The 17451-nt window shown below is 34.1% G+C and overlaps 2 protein-coding genes across 2 annotated transcripts; one reads left to right on the top strand and one right to left on the bottom strand.

Moving 5' to 3' along the window:
• The first annotated feature begins 381 nt into the window (after positions 1-381).
• On the top strand, positions 382-8225 carry LOC120254065. The gene is made up of 13 exons (XM_039262213.1): positions 382-914; positions 1012-1175; positions 2324-2401; positions 3747-3826; positions 4412-4496; positions 5627-6021; positions 6527-6662; positions 6784-6851; positions 6946-7033; positions 7127-7198; positions 7275-7328; positions 7407-7541; positions 7676-8225. Exons 1-12 carry the CDS (start codon positions 485-487, stop codon positions 7521-7523), a joined length of 1767 nt encoding a protein of 588 aa, XP_039118147.1. The 5' UTR covers positions 382-484; the 3' UTR covers positions 7524-7541; positions 7676-8225.
• A 1706-nt stretch (positions 8226-9931) lies between these two features.
• LOC120254063 (subtilisin-like protease) lies at positions 9932-12268 on the bottom strand. The gene has a single exon (XM_039262210.1). It carries the CDS (start codon positions 12266-12268, stop codon positions 9932-9934), a length of 2337 nt encoding a protein of 778 aa, XP_039118144.1.
• Positions 12269-17451: the final 5183 nt, after the last annotated feature.

Below are 17451 nucleotides of genomic sequence, written 5' to 3' on the forward strand. Positions count from 1 at the left end.
TACTATTGTGCTAATAATAATAATAATCAGTTACTAATAACTAATAGCTTGTTGATTAGTAAAAAAAATTAGTTAAAATGTCATCTTTTAACTAAAATATCATCACACACACAAGACTGATAAGGCTGATAGCTTGTTGATTAGTAAAAAAATTAGTTAAAATGTCATCTTTAACTAAAATATCACCACACACGCAAGACTGATAAGACTGATTGCTTGTTGATTAATAACAAAATTCGTTAAAATATCATCTACTCGGTAAGCTTTCTTAAGCCTTGAGTCTTCAAAAGTAATTTCGAGATTTTCAAGGGGTTAACATGAAAATTTCCAAAGTTTAAACACCCCGCAAACGATTAGATTTTCATGCAAAAATGCCTCAAGGTCGCTCTCGTTAGCGCTTCATTTGCAGCCTCTCATTTCTCATCCTTGCAAGCTTGCCCTCAATATGCTCGATCAAATGCCTCACAGAAACAGAGCATGAGAAATGGCTCTCGGCTTGCCCTTTCCTTGCCTCTCTCGTCTGCTCTATCAACCACCTCTCATCTTCAGACCAATCTCTACTTGCTCTAATCCCATCTCCTCCCTATCCTCGAAGAATCTCAGTTTCTTCCACTGTTCCAGCTGTTCCAGCACTAATAGCTTCCAAACATCAAGAGCTACATCCAGTGGGGGAGAAGGCTTGATGACAGATGATTCGGGGTCCAGCTTGTTGAATGAGGAGCTGTTGAGGAGGGTGTCAAGTGCAAAGGATGCTGACCAAGTGCTGGACATTGTTGCAGAGGCAAACAGCAATGTTAGATCGGGAGTTATTAGTGCTTCTGATTGCTTTTCAATCATAGCAGCCGCTCTTGAGCGAAAAAATGTAGAGCTTGCGCTATTGGTGTTCTCTGCTATGCGTTCTGTTTTTGCTGCTGGTTGACATTATCCTTGTGTTTCATGTTTCTGTTTAGAATTTTAGTTTGTTGCCTTTTTTCTAATTTGTAGTTATGTTTGTGGCTTGGTTTTGTTTAGGTATCAGAGAAGAGGATTCTGCTGTTGGACTGTGGACATGGGCTAGGCCGGATGTTCAGACTTATGCATTGCTAGTTCGAGGGCTAGCTGCTTGTTTGCGAGTACCGGATGCAATTAAGATAATTAAGTATGTTACTAATGTGGGAGTTCCTTCTGAGGAGGAGGTAGTTTTCTCCCTTCTATGTAGTTGCAACTCTACTTTTGTTCTATGATTCATAGTAACTTACCATTTTGCATATTGTAAGTATTGAGCAAATGAAACTTCTTTGGAGGAGTTATATTTGCATCTCATCTTATCCAATTTTCCTAAGAATTATATGTTTTACCAGCATAGTCCTCTCATTTGATCACTTTATTGTTGTTCTCATAGAGGAAAGAACACAGCACAGTAGCAGGTGCTCACTTCATGATTGATAGTGGTGGGGTTTTGTTTATCCAAAAAAATAACAAAAAAAAACTTTTTCATCTACAGATAATATTTATATTGCATGATAACTATTACTAATAATTACACAACAGTTATGATGCTTATATAGAAAAATCAAAATTTATTTAGAGCAACTGACTTGGTGGCTTAAAATATGAGATTGACGTTTAATGCAAGCATGTAGTGGAAAGAAGAGAAATAAATGATGCAAGAAAAGAAGGCAAGAATCAATTTGAGGATGAATTCTAATAAGAATTAGACGTAGAGTTTCCAAATATAACCTGTAATATAGTATATATACCCATTTCATTTTCTTTGATATCTGATTTTCTAGAATTCATTAATTTGGTGAGAGAAATGGGCAATGATGGGAGTTAGCTTTAATGTGGAGATCGACTTCCTTACTATTGAACGAATAGGGAGGAAGGAGGACTGAGACTGATCTGAGTTAAAGCAACGAACAAGGAGTTTTGTAAGATTAATTGGTTGTTGATGCAATTGCCTATTGTTTTCTTACAGAAAATTATTGGTAAAGAAGGAATTTATGAAGTGAACACCAGAACAGTGATAATGCTTGATGATTTCATCGATGTAGGACAATGTGCTTTCCATCTGTCACATGCTAGAAACATAAATTATCACACCATGAAAAATTCTTTCTGGTTTGTGGATTGAATCTGTGAAGTATGCAACATAACATATTATTCTAAAGGAAATGTAAGAGTTTATGTCTTTGCAAGAAATAATTCGATTCTTTAATTGTGATGCAAGTTAATTTATTTCACAATTACACTAATCATGTTATTCATCAATATTTCCTTAGGGTTTGAATTCATCAGACAGTGAAAGTGCTTGACTTGTTTGTCATCTTTGTCATACTTTTAGGTGCTGTTTGGGAAGATTGTGCGATGCCCAACTTGTATAGTAGCAATCGCCGTTGCACAACCTCAACATGGCATCCAAGTATGATATCATTCTATATTTATAAATAGCTTGTACTTTGAACTTCATGATCTTCATAGTGGCTAGAACATATGAAGACATTTGCAGTAGAAATAATTTCATGAAAACTTGAAATTTGAAATGATGTTTCTGATGGTGCTCTTACATTCATAAGAAATAATTCTATATATACATATATATATATATATATCCCTCATTATATGTCTGGACATAATGGGTTATCCACTGCTAAGTTACACACAAATTTTGATGTCTAAAAGCCTTTGTGCTCTTCCATGTTTCTCATTTGATATGCAGTGTTCTTGTTTCTTTTGTACTCCAGATTTTTGGTATGTAAACTGTTGGAGATATTCACCAATTCTCCATGTTTTCTCTTCTAGCAAACTACTTTCCTTTTTGAGATTTTTAAAATATATTGATGTTGCAGCATGAGAATGATGCTTGATCTTTTCATCCTCATAATATGAAAGAAAAATGCAATATGTAAAATCACCTGAAATATTGTTCACACCACCAAGATTCATCTCTTTATTTGTGCTACATGGGACAACCTTTTAACTTAGGCTATGCCCTATTTTTTTTAACAATTTTGTTCATTCGTAATAGGTAATTTGATTTGCACTGAGTGTAGGAGCTGCTAAGTGTGCATGACTGAACATGCATTGCAAATTTTTTTAGTGGAATCTAGAGATCATCTAACATTTAAACCAATGCGTGCTTACAACATGACACAAAAAACATCCGGACTTTTGCTTTGGATTTAAATTGAATACATAAATAACAGATATATGTAGCAAAGTTAAGAAAATAACCACATAGCACGTGAGAGTTGACATGTTTCATCTAGAATTATTATACATCATGAAGAGTATTTACACATTCTTCATGAACCAAAAGTTTTAGAATATTCTCTCATGTTTTCTTGGCTTTTCATTGAAAAGTATTTTAACAATTTCAACACACATCTTGCTTTGCAACTTCTCTACAGAATAATCACTCTGAAAGTTGATTGGTTTGTGTTTTTGCCTCTTTTTTCCTGTCACGTCATAAGTAGAGTTCAAACTTGGAACTGTTATATAGCTACTTAATCTTCCACCTGTGGTGGAAAATAGACTACTTATTTATTTATTTTTTATGAATTAAGAGAAGCAGCCCCTTGTAAGGATGATTTTCTGTCTACCTTTGTTCTTGGTTGTCTAACATTTGTGTTGTGTTGGCTGACAAATTTTCAAGATTCATGACTGTTTGGGTTGCGTTACTGGATTCCTTTCTTTACTTAGTAGGCTTCAATATTCTTTGGTTGATTTTACTGATTACCTATTATATATTTATGGATGTTCATCAGGTTGTATCTTGTTCTAAATGTCGCTATCAGTATGAGCTTGTGTCAGGAGATATTGTTAGCATTGTTTCAGAAGAAATCAGGTTAGTGTGGGCACTTCTCACATGTATGTATTTATGTTAGATACTTTAGTTGCCAGAAAATTTGCCTTGCGTTATTGCTCAACAAATTATATGCTCATTACTCTTGAAGTTTGACTTGACCTATACATACCTTCATCATTAATTTACCAAATTTACTATGCTAGAAAATACTCTCAAGAAGTGGTTAATTGCAAGAAAATTTGTTGGCATGAGTGATTCTTTTATTATGTATCACTGTGTTCATCATATTTCTAAACCCAATGACCACCACTTTCCTCTCCTCTTTTTTCTTCTGATTGTTTTTCATCACAGTTTAAACCAATTTCTGCACCCAGAAAGTGATTATCATTCTACTGTTTCAGTAAAAAATCGATCCATGTTTATAGTTACTTTGTCCTGTCGTTTCCTCTGCCTGAATATTGATTTTCTTCATATAAAACATGAAAATGCAACTTTTTTTTTTTGTGTTCGATGGGTATGACATGGACATGTGGGTGTAGTTTTGCATGCTGTAATATCTGATTATTATATGGTGTTGATGCTGCGTTATTTACTCTTCTAAGGATCTGCTCCTGCCGAACGCAGCACGGATTTTTCTGTATGGAGAAAAGCTTTGAGGTTCTTCCAAATAATTAAAGGGGATGCCCCGGCTGCTCTTCATTCAATTGTGGTACTCCTCCTCTTCAACCAATACATTCCAAATATTTACGAACATCTTACTTTCTTTTTTTCTATCTATGCTCATCACTTTCAATTCTGAAGAAAAGATTTTCCTTCTTTTCCTCAATATGAATGGTCTTAAATACTTAGCAACTTATAGCCTACGATGTCATAGATTTGCTAAGGAACTAAAATTCATCCAGAATTTCTTGGTTTCAGATGTAAATTGTCATGCATTAGAAATCTTATTGAGAATCTAATTGTCCTATAAAATCATACATTTTGAAGTACCCTTTAAATACATTTAGTAGTGTATTATCATGAGTATCAGATTTAATGAATTTCAGACACTGATTTGATGAAATTAACTTCTGTTAATTTTAATATCTTCATGCTCTTTAACAGATTTTAAGTGATAGACAAGCCTAGACGGCCAACTTTGTCTAGCTTAGATGAAGAATATGATACCCAACTTTGATTTGAAAATGAGATCCATTCTCAAACCTTCTTTTGCTAAGCTTTCATGTATTGATTTTCCTGACCATGTGAAGCAGTGTTATGCTAGAACTTTAGTCAATATGATGTCATAGTCAATATATGGAATAATGTATTCTATACTTTTGCCTTTATTGTAGTATTCAGATCGTTTGTTTCAGTGGCGACAAATTGCAATGGAAATGCTTCTGTTTCCTGTGATAGGAACTTATTCAAGTCTCTGCTTCATATTCCCTTGCCTAAACTTTCTTATGCTTTACATTAAAATGTATGGTCAACTAGGGAAACTGACATATTTACATTCATATGGATCCAAATTCCATTCTTGAATTGCTAAACGCTAAACAAGTTCAAGACAGAAAAATATTTATATATGTACAACTTATATTGTCTGCAAATTATTTCATGCATTTGCCACAAGAGTGTATAATAAAATAGGCTCTAGTTTATTAGACTGCTTATTCTGAGTTTTGATTTATAAAGAGTACGAAAAGGAAAATGAAAGGCAAGATGGAAAATTAAGAAAAGAGAAACTTAAATATTTTTGAGAACTGAACTGAAACTCAACTTTTGCCATAAATGGGACATTGTCTGGACTGCATATCATCTATCCAAGACTTTATGCAAAGAGTTGCTACAATGCAGGTTCGTACTCCTTCTGGAATAGCTCGAACACACAAATTTGCCACCAAAACTGTGGAGCTTCCTGCCCAAGAAGGGGAAAGAGTGACCATTTCATCAGCAGCTCCATCGTATGTTTATCAGGAGATTGGGCCACTCAGAGTGAGTGCAAAAGCTCCTGGTTTCAGCCCAGGGGAGCCTATGTGTCTAACAAACCATACAACAGGGCAGGTTTCACCATTGCTAAGAGCCCCTGACAAAGATGGAAATTCCTTTTTACTCAATCCCAGTCAATTCTTTTCCCTACTCTTGCTTTTGCTGGCTACTGGAGACGCTGCATCTGGAATCATTGACCCCAGCCTCCCGCGACTTATATCAATCGCTGCTGTTGCATCAGTTGCTGTAGGAACTACAATAGACCGTGTGGTTATTCACGCAGTTGAGTAAGGTATCACATAATATATAGCTTTGAACAATGAACAATGCTAATGCCATCTCTTGATAGGAAATGTAGAATGAAAATGTTAAATTTCTAATGAGAGTAATGTTCATTTCTAGTTTATGAAGAGCACTTGTGCTTTATTTGGGAATAGTATGTCAGCCTCTGGAAAGGTCATTTATGAACATGATAGGTGATTGCTTGCTAGAGAACAGTTAGGTGATTGAAGAGTGGTTGATTTGATTCTTACTGTAGAATGATTTATAGAAAAACCTATACCACTTAACGCTATTAATTTCAATTATTTCATTTTTTCTATGTTATACAAAATATTTAGTAAAGCAAATTCCTGCATGATCAAATCTCTAATTAAAAGAAATGATAAATGCATTGGAAATATTGTGCATCATACCTGCAAGATGTCAGACTACGAAATTTCATTGTTTTTGTCAAGAAGTTTACACAAGTTCCTGTTGATGACCTTGTAATTATTTACTTATTAATTTGGTTCAGCTACCCCAGAGATCAGTGGAGGTTGTTGCTCTTAAGCAACAGCTTTTATCTCAATATGATTCACTGCAGTCACGGATTAAGGACCTCCAAGAAGCTGCTGAAAAGGAGGTATGTATCAACACTAATTCCTAAATAAGAAAGCAAGTTTTATTTCAATGTAACCAGTGAATTCCAACTTGTTTGATGTGGGACAAAATGAACTAAAGTATTGAGATTTTTACTTTGTAAGGTATGGATGTTGGCTCGCATGTGCCAGCTAGAGAACAAAATCTTAGCTGTTGGGGAGGTGTCCTACAGGTAAAAATTTCATAAACATCCAATTCATTCTTATCTTATTATTATGTTTATTTTGAAGTACTTGGTGTTAAAAACGAATACTTAATTTTTGTAGTGCTCGAAGAGCAAGGGTCAAAAGGGTACGTGAAAGTTTAGAGAACTCCCTTTTGTCGAGGATTGAGTTGATTGAAAGTTATGCAAAAGTAAGCTTTCTGAGAACCGATGAACCAGAATGGTTGAAAAGGATTTTATCTCTATAAATATGCAAAATGGGTTGTGACTGAATTTTATCACAGATATCTTCGATGATTGAAATTGAATTGGAAATGGACTCTGATGTTCCTGTGGCCGAAGCAGTGAGAAATGCAGTAAGCCATTTGATCAGAGACTGATGTAAACTTACTCATTTTAAGCAACTAATTGACTTTGTTCTTTAATTTGCAGAAAAGCATTGTAGAACAGATTGAGCAAATTACGGAAATAGAAAACCTTAAAGAGGCAAGTTCTGTAATTGTACTTGTTATGCTTAAGATTCACAAATGTTTAAATTACAATTACCGACATGTATCAATACAGGGATGGCGTATTCAAGCTGAAGCAAATGATGAAGTAGAAAGGCTTCTCAGTTCTCAACCAGGGATGACTGAACAAGAGGAAACACATGGCCATGCCAGTGTGAGCAAGCACCTTTGACCGTAATCAATGCTCATCGTAAGCTCCGGTTCTATAAACAATCTGAATTCAAGTGAACATATAGTTTCTCTTCTGTTTGTTTGTTTGTACTGAATAGCATGCTTTCTATGCCAATTGTTTCCCCCCCTAATATATGATTTTATTTGTTTCAGAATAAATTGTACATTCTAACTATGAAGCATTTCGGATTTCTGCTAGAAACTGATGATCCAGTAACTTTGAACTTAAAAACAAACTAGTAATCAGAAATTTGTGAGTGCATACTTTATGTTCATTGTCTATATGCATGTTAAGAATCATTGGTCAGTGGAATTAACATTTCTATCTTGTCAGCAATCTAATTTTATTAATGCAGGACTGTGCCAAAATGTAAAAATAAGAACTAGACTTGAAAAGTCTCAGGATACCAGATTTTACATTGTTGAGGGATCTCATAAATGCAAGCAACAATGAGAAAGTTTAGTTCTATTGATTTGTTATACTGTAATCCAAGTTTATTGTAATAATGACTTGAAAAGTCTCAAGATACCTGATTTTACATTGTTGAGGGATCTCATAAATGCAAGCAACAATGAGAAAGTTTAGTTCTATTGATTTGTTATACTGTAATCCAAGTTTATTGTAATAATGACGGTGCCGACATCAAATTGGACATCAAATTGTAAGAAGCTCAGATATATGATGCCAATTTTTTTTGTTTAATTTGTGCACGACTGTTGAGATGTATGAACTATAATTGATCCTGGGGTGACTTCACTTTCAATGTCATCTTGAAAATCTATCTTCTTTTCTTTTCCAACCTTATGTATTTGTTTTCTGCTTCTCTCCATTGCTAGTGGATGTCATTGTCTGCCCTGTTGAACTTTGCTTGCTATGTTCTCTTTACCATTTTAATTAATTTGTGGTTTATTAAGAAAAAATGTAATTAACTGATACACAAATTAAACAATGATTTTTGATGTTTGCCTCTTCACTTTCTGATTTTTTTTTTCTACAAGGAGAGGAATATGACAATGTAATTTGATACTTGATTGTGTGGTACTCTAAATGATTGTAAATTTAACTTTTTGACAAGAATATAGAAGGATTTTTGAATAATAGACGCAAGTCGTCGCTTTTTATATGAATATAAAGCAAGATCTTAAGACGATCTTGGACCCGGATGTCTGATGATATGTACGAGTATGAAAATATTTATTTCTCAAGAAGAGTTTTACTAATTAAAAAATAAAAAATAAAAATCATATTCTTGTATGTCTCTTAATACCTATTAATTCATTAAAATACCATTTCCAAGTTATGTACCAAAGAAAAAACTAAGATACTAGTCAGATTATAAAAATAAATAAATTAGTGAAAAAAAGACAAGAAAATTTGAAAATAAAAATTAATTATTAAATATATCCTAAATATATACATTTAAACTATTGAAATCATAAGTTTTATTTAAATTTCTTCGCACTTTAAAAGTATTACGTTAATAATTTTATGTGACTCTAAACCATACAAGGAGAATCTGAACTTACGGAAAATGCTTACAAGAAAACTATTTATATATATATATATAGATAATTAAAAAAAAATTCAAGAGCATGGAGAATAAACACCTAAAGTCAACGACCTAGTTTATTGGTATGAGATTTCTTGAGTAGGGTGTTTGTTTATGAAGGAAGATCTTAGATCAAACCCCAAAACCTATCCAAGGTGAAAGTACAGATATATTGAGATATTAGCTTTTTACGTTTATACACGTATTTAATTTCTCTAAAATTAGGGGTACTTGTTGCCTATTTGTCAAAAAAAAAAATGCAATAATTTTACCATAAATTTTGCAAAATATACAATTTTCCACTGTAATTAATCTCATGAGAAAGCATTTGCATAACAAGAGCAGCATCAAATCTTCTTAAGACTAGGTTTTCAAGATGATAATGAAAGGGTTGTAATCATAGAGTAACATACCTACACGGTACCTTATTGTTTACAAGTCTTAACCAGCCGGTTCGGGAGTATTTAAGCTCAGTTCATTTATTTTACAAATTCAAGTTAGGCTTGAGAAACACTCGTTTTGCTTAATAAGTTAATTGACCTGAACTTCCAAGCTTTTAACAAAAGGCATTGGTTTATTAATTTGCAATCCTAGATAATGACAAAATAATGAAATAAAGGTTTTTAGCACTTATTGTTGTTGTTGATGATCCATATAGTACAATAATGAAAGAAAGGGATTCTTTAGCACTTTCATTGAGTGGACAAATTCAACTTAACACATGACTAATTAATTCAAAGAGGAACAACACATTTATTTTGCATGTCATATATATATATATATATATCAGAGAGACTACTGTTACATACTCTCCATTTGGAGTACATAAAATACATACAAATATATGATTAGAATCTGTTCAAAATTGGACAGATATGGGACTCCTCACAGCATACTCCTTAAGGCCAGTTGATTTCCACACTAATTGCCCTTCTGAATACTCTCCCTTAAATGGATGAGGAATCTTGGCATTGAAACTCACAATGAAGCTTTTCTCTTCATACATCTGTGAGAAAGTAAGGCTCTCAGGATCAACCTTCAAACTCACTCCTTCTGGGTCATCAACCTCCACTTTGTACACTGAGTTTGATTCCCCAACATTTATCACAGTCCTTGTTATCTTCTTCAGTAATGCATTATTCATGGATACTGAGATGGAGGGATAGTTCAGTTGCTCAGGCTCTATTTTCACATAGTCAGCACAGTGGAAATTTCGCCGTCGAATAATTATGCCGATAGAAAATTCGGATAGTTGCTTCAACGAACAAAGATAGCCAATGTAATCTTCTGGTGTAGTATTGTAAACAAGGCCTGGATCATTAGCTCTTGTCGGGTCGACATGCCCTGCTCCCATAGCGAAAAAGCTTGCTTTGTCATATGTGTTTGATTTCTCATCGGCGATGGGCTGCCCGGTGCGGTCTGTCGTATGAGCTGTTGTCATGATTGCTGACTTGATCATAGCCGGAGACCAGTCAGGATGAGTACTTTTGAGCAGTGCTATGATTCCGGCCAGCATTGGTGTCGCCATTGAACATCCATGAGCAAAGTTGAAAGCAGAATCATCAGAACCAGATGGATCAGGGCCGACTTGTTTGTTCCAAGCTGCGAGGATGTCTACACCAGGGCCAATGATATCTGGCTTTAATATGCCACCGTTTCGCAAACTCGGTCCTCTAGAAGAGAAGGAACCAACTGCAGGCGAGCGACGCACACCTTCTTTTGTGCCACCGAATATAATAGTTGCTGTTGGATTAGCTTCAGTTCGAAAATAGCTGACAACCTTCAAAGAATCGACATGGTTGAGATGTGCTGTGGGAATCACATGAGCTTCCGAGAATGTAGTGAATCCGTCCCATGATTGACTCAGAAGAATCATGGCCGCACCACCGTACTTCTTGACAGCTTCACTTTTAGCAACATCATTAGTTACCCAAGTTTCACACACAACTATCTTTCCTTTCAAATCGAAAAAATTTAGTGCTGCTGATTTGCATGCCTTATTAAAATCATTCTTAATGATCTCTCCTGGGTAAATCAACTCCAACATTGTTGAAGATGAAAAAGAGCTCGGTTGGTATGCCGATTGGCCCTCAAGTTCCATCCCATTACCAAGCTTCACGGTCGCCTTGACAACTCTATCCATGGAACTAGCACCTACAGTTAAAATCCACGGCACGTCATTAGCTAGCCTAGATGGAAACATCCCGCCATTTCCGGCACAAGCACTAGCTAGTATTCCTTTCTCAACCCCTGCAAATGTGCTTTTGACGACAGTATCTTGGATATAATCTTTCGGTGTGTCTATTGACAACGATAGCACATCAACTCCATCAGTGATTGCTTGGTCTATACCACCCAGTATGTCCCTATCTGTGCACTCATCTTCATGGTTTTTGTTGGCTGTACATATCCTGTACATTGCCAAGTGAGCTCTCGGTGCGATACCTACTGCTACGCCTTTCGCTTGTCCGAGCACACCGGCGTTGTATACACGGCTCCCTCCCGCTGTACTAGCCACATGTGTACCATGTCCAGTTTCATCATCAGGTGATCCAATTGAACCCATTGCTCTTGCTCCGATGAGCTTGTTGTTACATTTGGAAGGAGACCAAGGGTCACAATTAGGCGTCACATATTGACAACAACCCCGCCATTTCAACGGCGGGTCTGGCATTGTGCCATCATCTTTGAAAGACACATGAGTATGGCGAATACCACTATCAGCAATACCAATAATAACACCTTCACCTTCATTTGAACTCTGCCAAAGACTGTTCCATTGATTTAAGCCAAGAAAGTCAGGCGCATGAGTGGTGCCAAGAGTATTCTTTTTATCTTCAAGAGCTAGTAGAAACCCGGGCATTCTTTCCATCTCATGTAATTCTGCCAAAGTCAGTTTTGCTGCAAAGCCGCTAATAACGTGGCGGTACAAATAAAGGAGCCTTGGCTCACCGGAGTCGAGAGTAGTGTTCGGCAAAAATGACTCATACCACTTTTGTTGCTCCTCTTCACCAAGAAGCTCCACATTGTCATTCGGCGGATCAACATGAATAATGTAGATTTGGAAAAAAGTTCGATTGTCAGCTATTGAAAGGAGGAGGTCATCATGATCATGAATGACACAATTAATAATGGAAGAGGAAGAGAAGAAGAAGATGATGATGAATAATAGCAATACATGGAAAGGAGGAGACATGTTCAGTAGTGTTGGATAAGGTGTGAGGAAATGAATTGATATTTATGCTAAATTTTCTTGACTTTGGATGCTTCATTCCTGAAATGGACTTGTGACGAAAGTAATAAAGTAACATGGATATGGATGCAATATAATTGCAGTTTGTTTAATGACCACGTTCGTGCACATGATCGATATTGTTTCCATGTTGGAATCCAAGAGTTTAATTCATTGATGCTTTTGTTGTGTGTGTGTGTGTGTCTTAATTTGTTTGGATATATATAAAGGGGTGGGGGAGTCGAGAATTATTTATTTGCTTTCTCAAGAAATATACAAGTTTATTCAAGGACTTTCTAAAATTGAGATATAGAAAAAAAAATATATTAGTATGGGCTAGTTCATGTAATCATCTAAAAAAGAATTCTTTATCCCTTCTTTTTTTAACTTATACGACTTAGTTCGTTTTGGCACATTTATATATATACATATATATTTGTATTATTGTATACATTGTATATATACTCCAGTAAATTAATATTTGAATATATACATGTGCAAACTGTTATGTTTGGAATAAATTTGAAAGAAGGGATGAAAGTATATTTATGAAGATAATTATAGATTTTTTTTTAAGGAAATCTTTTTAATTTCTCACTTTCCTTCCCAAAATAGCAATTTAGAACCCATTTGAAGTATGAAAAGAGAATCATATATTTCTACGAAATAGATGAGAAGTGAGAGCTTTTCTATTTTTCTAATTTTTTTTCTTTTAGTTCAATGTAAGTTCCTATAAAGTTGTATTTGGACTTGTAGGTCTTTTTGACATTTACTGTCTCTACTATTTTTGGACATGTCATGCTGCTTCTTTGGCTTTTAGTAATATTTACAATTTCATTATTATCTTTTTTAATAGCAAATATTCCAACAAATTGGGAAGGAAATATACTTATTAATTTCATTCTCTTCTTCTTAACTTTGTTGTTCAGTATCTTGTAAATTTCTCAAAGGCACCAACTATTTTTCTTTTTTCCTTTTTTCATTCTGATAGGAATGGACTACTTTTTCAATGTTTTTTTGAAAAGGTGGATAAACCACTGCAATTAATTAAAAAGAGAGTAGGGAAACAAACTGAGCGCAAGCGCCAACAAAAACAAAAACAAAACACCACGAGGAGTGGCAGAACAAACAACGTCGAATGAGAATCAACAAGGTATTCTCAGCCCAACAACATAATACAGAAACAGACTAGCCCGAGAAATGAACATGATCAACCCCGGAGAGTGGATCACCACCAGACTCCACTCCACTGGTCCCTAGGGCCTCCGTACTCTGTCGTAGCATGGCAATAGGATCCTCCATCGTCTCTCGCGAACCTTCGACAACTGAAGAGAGCCAAGATATCAACATACGGTCAATCTTCAAAACAAGAGCATGTGTAGACAAGCAATTGGCATTAAAAATACAATCATTTCTAACAAGCCAAATATTCCACACAATAGCCTTAGCAACTAAGACCCCAATCTCCCTAAAGTTAGCCCGAATGGAAGTTCTCCAACCCCGCCAGATCTCCTGCATAGACTCGAGAGGATCTGGAAGATGCAGTAAATGCACGAAATACCCCCACGCCTTTCTAGCGACCAAACAATGTAAGAAGAGATGGTCAGCCGACTCTATGGCCGAATTACACAGGACGCAGGTCGTCGTAGGGAGGCAATTGCAGCTCCTTCTCGCAAGAACATCCAAGGTGAGAACCTTATTCTTCTCAGCTAACCAATTAAACAGACTAACTTTCTTCGGACATGGCTTCCTCCAGAAGAACCTAGCAATAGAGCAACGCACGCCACCATCAATGAGGAAATAGTAGAAAGATTTCACCGTGAAGATGCCATTGTCGTTCAACCTCCAACTCTTTCTATCTCCTACTACTTTTTTAATGTCATTGGGAAGTAAAAAAATAAAAAATAAATAAATAAATAAAAAATCCATACTTTTATTATTATTATTTTTTTTTTTTGGGAAGTAAAAAAAATTCATGTGGTGAATTTCACCATACTTCTATTAAAAATTTTTTTTTTTGTTTTGCCATACTTAAATTCATGATAATCCATTCTAAAGAGCATTTACAATAAATTGTGCCTACAAGAGACCTTTATTCGAGTGAAGTATATCATCCCTAGCGAGCAAAAATGAATTTAATGGCTTGATAATGATGGAAATTTTGAGATGATGTGCAATGCAAAATCTATTACTTGTTTAAGAATTATGTGGTAGACGTGAAGATGGAGGCCAAATCCATCAACAAGAAAGCCTCCATCTTCATCATAGGTACAGTACACTCATACCTTGTGTGATTAGCTTGTTGCGAGATTTCAATAAATTTTGTAATTGTTTGTTGTACATACCCAATACATTAGAGTTTTCGCAAATGTTTACTAACAGGTACTCTATTTCTTTTATTTTTAATTTTTTTTTTATAGTCCTTGATCAGTTGGTTTTTGGCAGATGTAAGTATTACAACTTCAAACCATTTATTCAATGAGCTTAAACCTTTATTACTTGAACCAACCCTCGTTGATGGGCACCTTGTTTTCTCAATTCATATAATTTTGCCAAATTGAAATGTTAATATGAAGCATGACATGTAACAAAATTGATTATGCTATTTTGATTGAGTGTGTAGTTTTCTCCATAAGCAACTAGGGTTTTCTTGACTCTTGGTTAGAATGTAACACGTGATATTTAAATTTTTGTGACACTTGTTTAGATCCATCAACATGTGATGAATAGTGTTCCACTTGAAGTGTTTATTAATTTTTGGTATAATTACCAAAATAGTCCTTGTACTTTTTGGTCCTCTACTCAAAAATGTTCCCGACTAGTTTTTTTACTTTTGAAAATGTACTCACTTAGTTAGAAGTGCTCCAAACTAGTCCTTCCACTTTTAAAAATGGCCAAACTAAACTCCACTTTTAAAAATGCGCCCACTTAGTCTCTTTAGTTGGGTCATTTTTAAAAGTAGAGGGACTAGTTAGAAGCATTTCTAACTAAATGGGCACATTTTCAAAAATAGATGAACTAGCCGGGAGCATTTCTGAGTAGAGAGATCAAAAAGAAAGAGAGAGAGAAAAATAGAAAGATCAATTAGGATATTATACCTTAATTTTTTGTTGAGATCTCCGAATCTGCATCCTAGTGCTTAGGACCACATAGTGTTTATGACATCTAGCCATTTGTTTGAAACTTCATAGTGGCCTTAATTTTAGCATAAAGATTACTTTAGATATTGTGAGCAGCTGCTTTTAGTTGAGAGAAGCCAATGTTTAGTTTGATAAAGCTAGTTGGTGGTTCCTACCGATCGAGGCTCTTATTTGCTTTTACTTTGTGTTTAGATGCACTCGTGACTAAACATATGTTTAGTTTTTGTAAGTACTTTCTTAGATTTTTTTTTTGTTTTACTCAGATATATAGTGACTTATATCATGATTTTTACATTTTCACCTCTTATTCTTTAGTTTATGTACCTTTTTTTTAATATATTTTTATTGCAACTATTTTAATCTATACATAATATTAAATTAACTGTATAATATAATTCAAAAACTTTAAAATGAAATTGTAAAATAATTTAAAAAAATATATTTTTTTATTGAATTTAAATGTTCATTTACATTAAATGTGACTTATAGTTTGGTAAGGAGGAGTTATTTTATTTGCCATTCAATGTGGTATGCCAATAGTTTGCATTGTAATAATTTATTTAATAATAAACAATAGAATTTTTTGAACATAAAAAGAGTTTGTGGATCACATACTTAAATTGATGATACCTTTCATTACCTTGGGTTTTATGGAAGTAAAGAGGTTATAAATGGAAAAATTCATATCTCTCATTGGGTCACTTCGATTAAACAAAACGAGAAAACCAGATTTTTTTTTTCTTTCTTCTCTTACATTCCTACAAGGCTATATATATATATTTTGAAGAGATCCAGAATTTGGAATATCTGGATTGAAAGAAACACTCGTATTTTCCAATTTAATGCTTTGCCATACTTTAATATTATTTTTAAAGCTGCTAATATGCTTCTCTCCTGGTTTTCAAAAGCTGCTGATAGGCATCAACATTCACTCAATGAAGCTTCGCAGAAAATTAAGCACTCTCTCAATTTTCTTAGCGCCAGAGAATCTGATCCTACTGCCGACCCTGCTTATGATTTAGCTCAGGAGTAATTGCTCCTCCCCTCGTTTAGTCAGGCCTGAGATGCATGTTGGTGTTTTCCGCCTTTCTAGACCTTCTTTCATTTCTAGCCTTTTCTTGTATTTTCCTTTTATGTATGTTGTTCCCCTCACTTCTGGTGAGAGGATTTTACCTTTGTACTGTTGCTCTTTTTCTTTTCAATAAATATGTGGTTTATCCACATTTACTTCAATCCAGAATGAGTTTCTAAAAAAATTACTGGTAAAATCCTAATGTAGGTGGTTTTTGCTTTTTAATTCTTTCATTAAGTTGTAGAAAAGATTGTGAAAGCTATTATTGTTTAATTCTTTTTAATAAGCTGTAGAAAAGATTGTGAAAGCTATTATTGTATTATTATTATTATTATTATTATTATTATTATTATTATTTTGTTCTTTTGTTTCTCTTCTATTTTTTTTTTTTGCTTTTATTGAATTTTCTAGTATTGTTTTATTTACATTTGCTTTGTTTATTTTTCGTAAGTAATCTATACATGATATTGCATTTCCATTAATGAAAATATTTTATTTGTATTTTAAATTATATGTCTATATGCAATATTGCCTAAAAATTACCAAAATTATAAAAAGGCCAAGAATAATTATATATCTAAAACTTGTTACTATTAACAAATTTTTATTGAGGATGAACAACATAATTTAGAGCTAGTTTGTTATTTGTGAGATTTAATGTGCAGAATACCATAAGCACTAGTTTTAATTTTTTCAATGAGTTGTTGATTAGGTTATAAAATCTATTATTATATAATTAAATTTAATTTCTAAATACTTTTTTTTTGCTATTTGAGTTATTCATCTATTAAATATTATTTTATTTGCAGTTGTTTTACTTATTTCACATAAGCATTCTATGTATGGTGCTACAATTTGGATGATTAAACTATTTTATTTTTTGAATTATTTATTTATGTGCAAAATTATCTTAAAATCACCAAAATTATAAAAAA

Source organism: Dioscorea cayenensis, unplaced genomic scaffold (assembly GCF_009730915.1).
Source record: "Dioscorea cayenensis subsp. rotundata cultivar TDr96_F1 unplaced genomic scaffold, TDr96_F1_v2_PseudoChromosome.rev07_lg8_w22 25.fasta BLBR01000329.1, whole genome shotgun sequence".
Taxonomy (NCBI): Eukaryota; Viridiplantae; Streptophyta; class Magnoliopsida; order Dioscoreales; family Dioscoreaceae; genus Dioscorea; species Dioscorea cayenensis.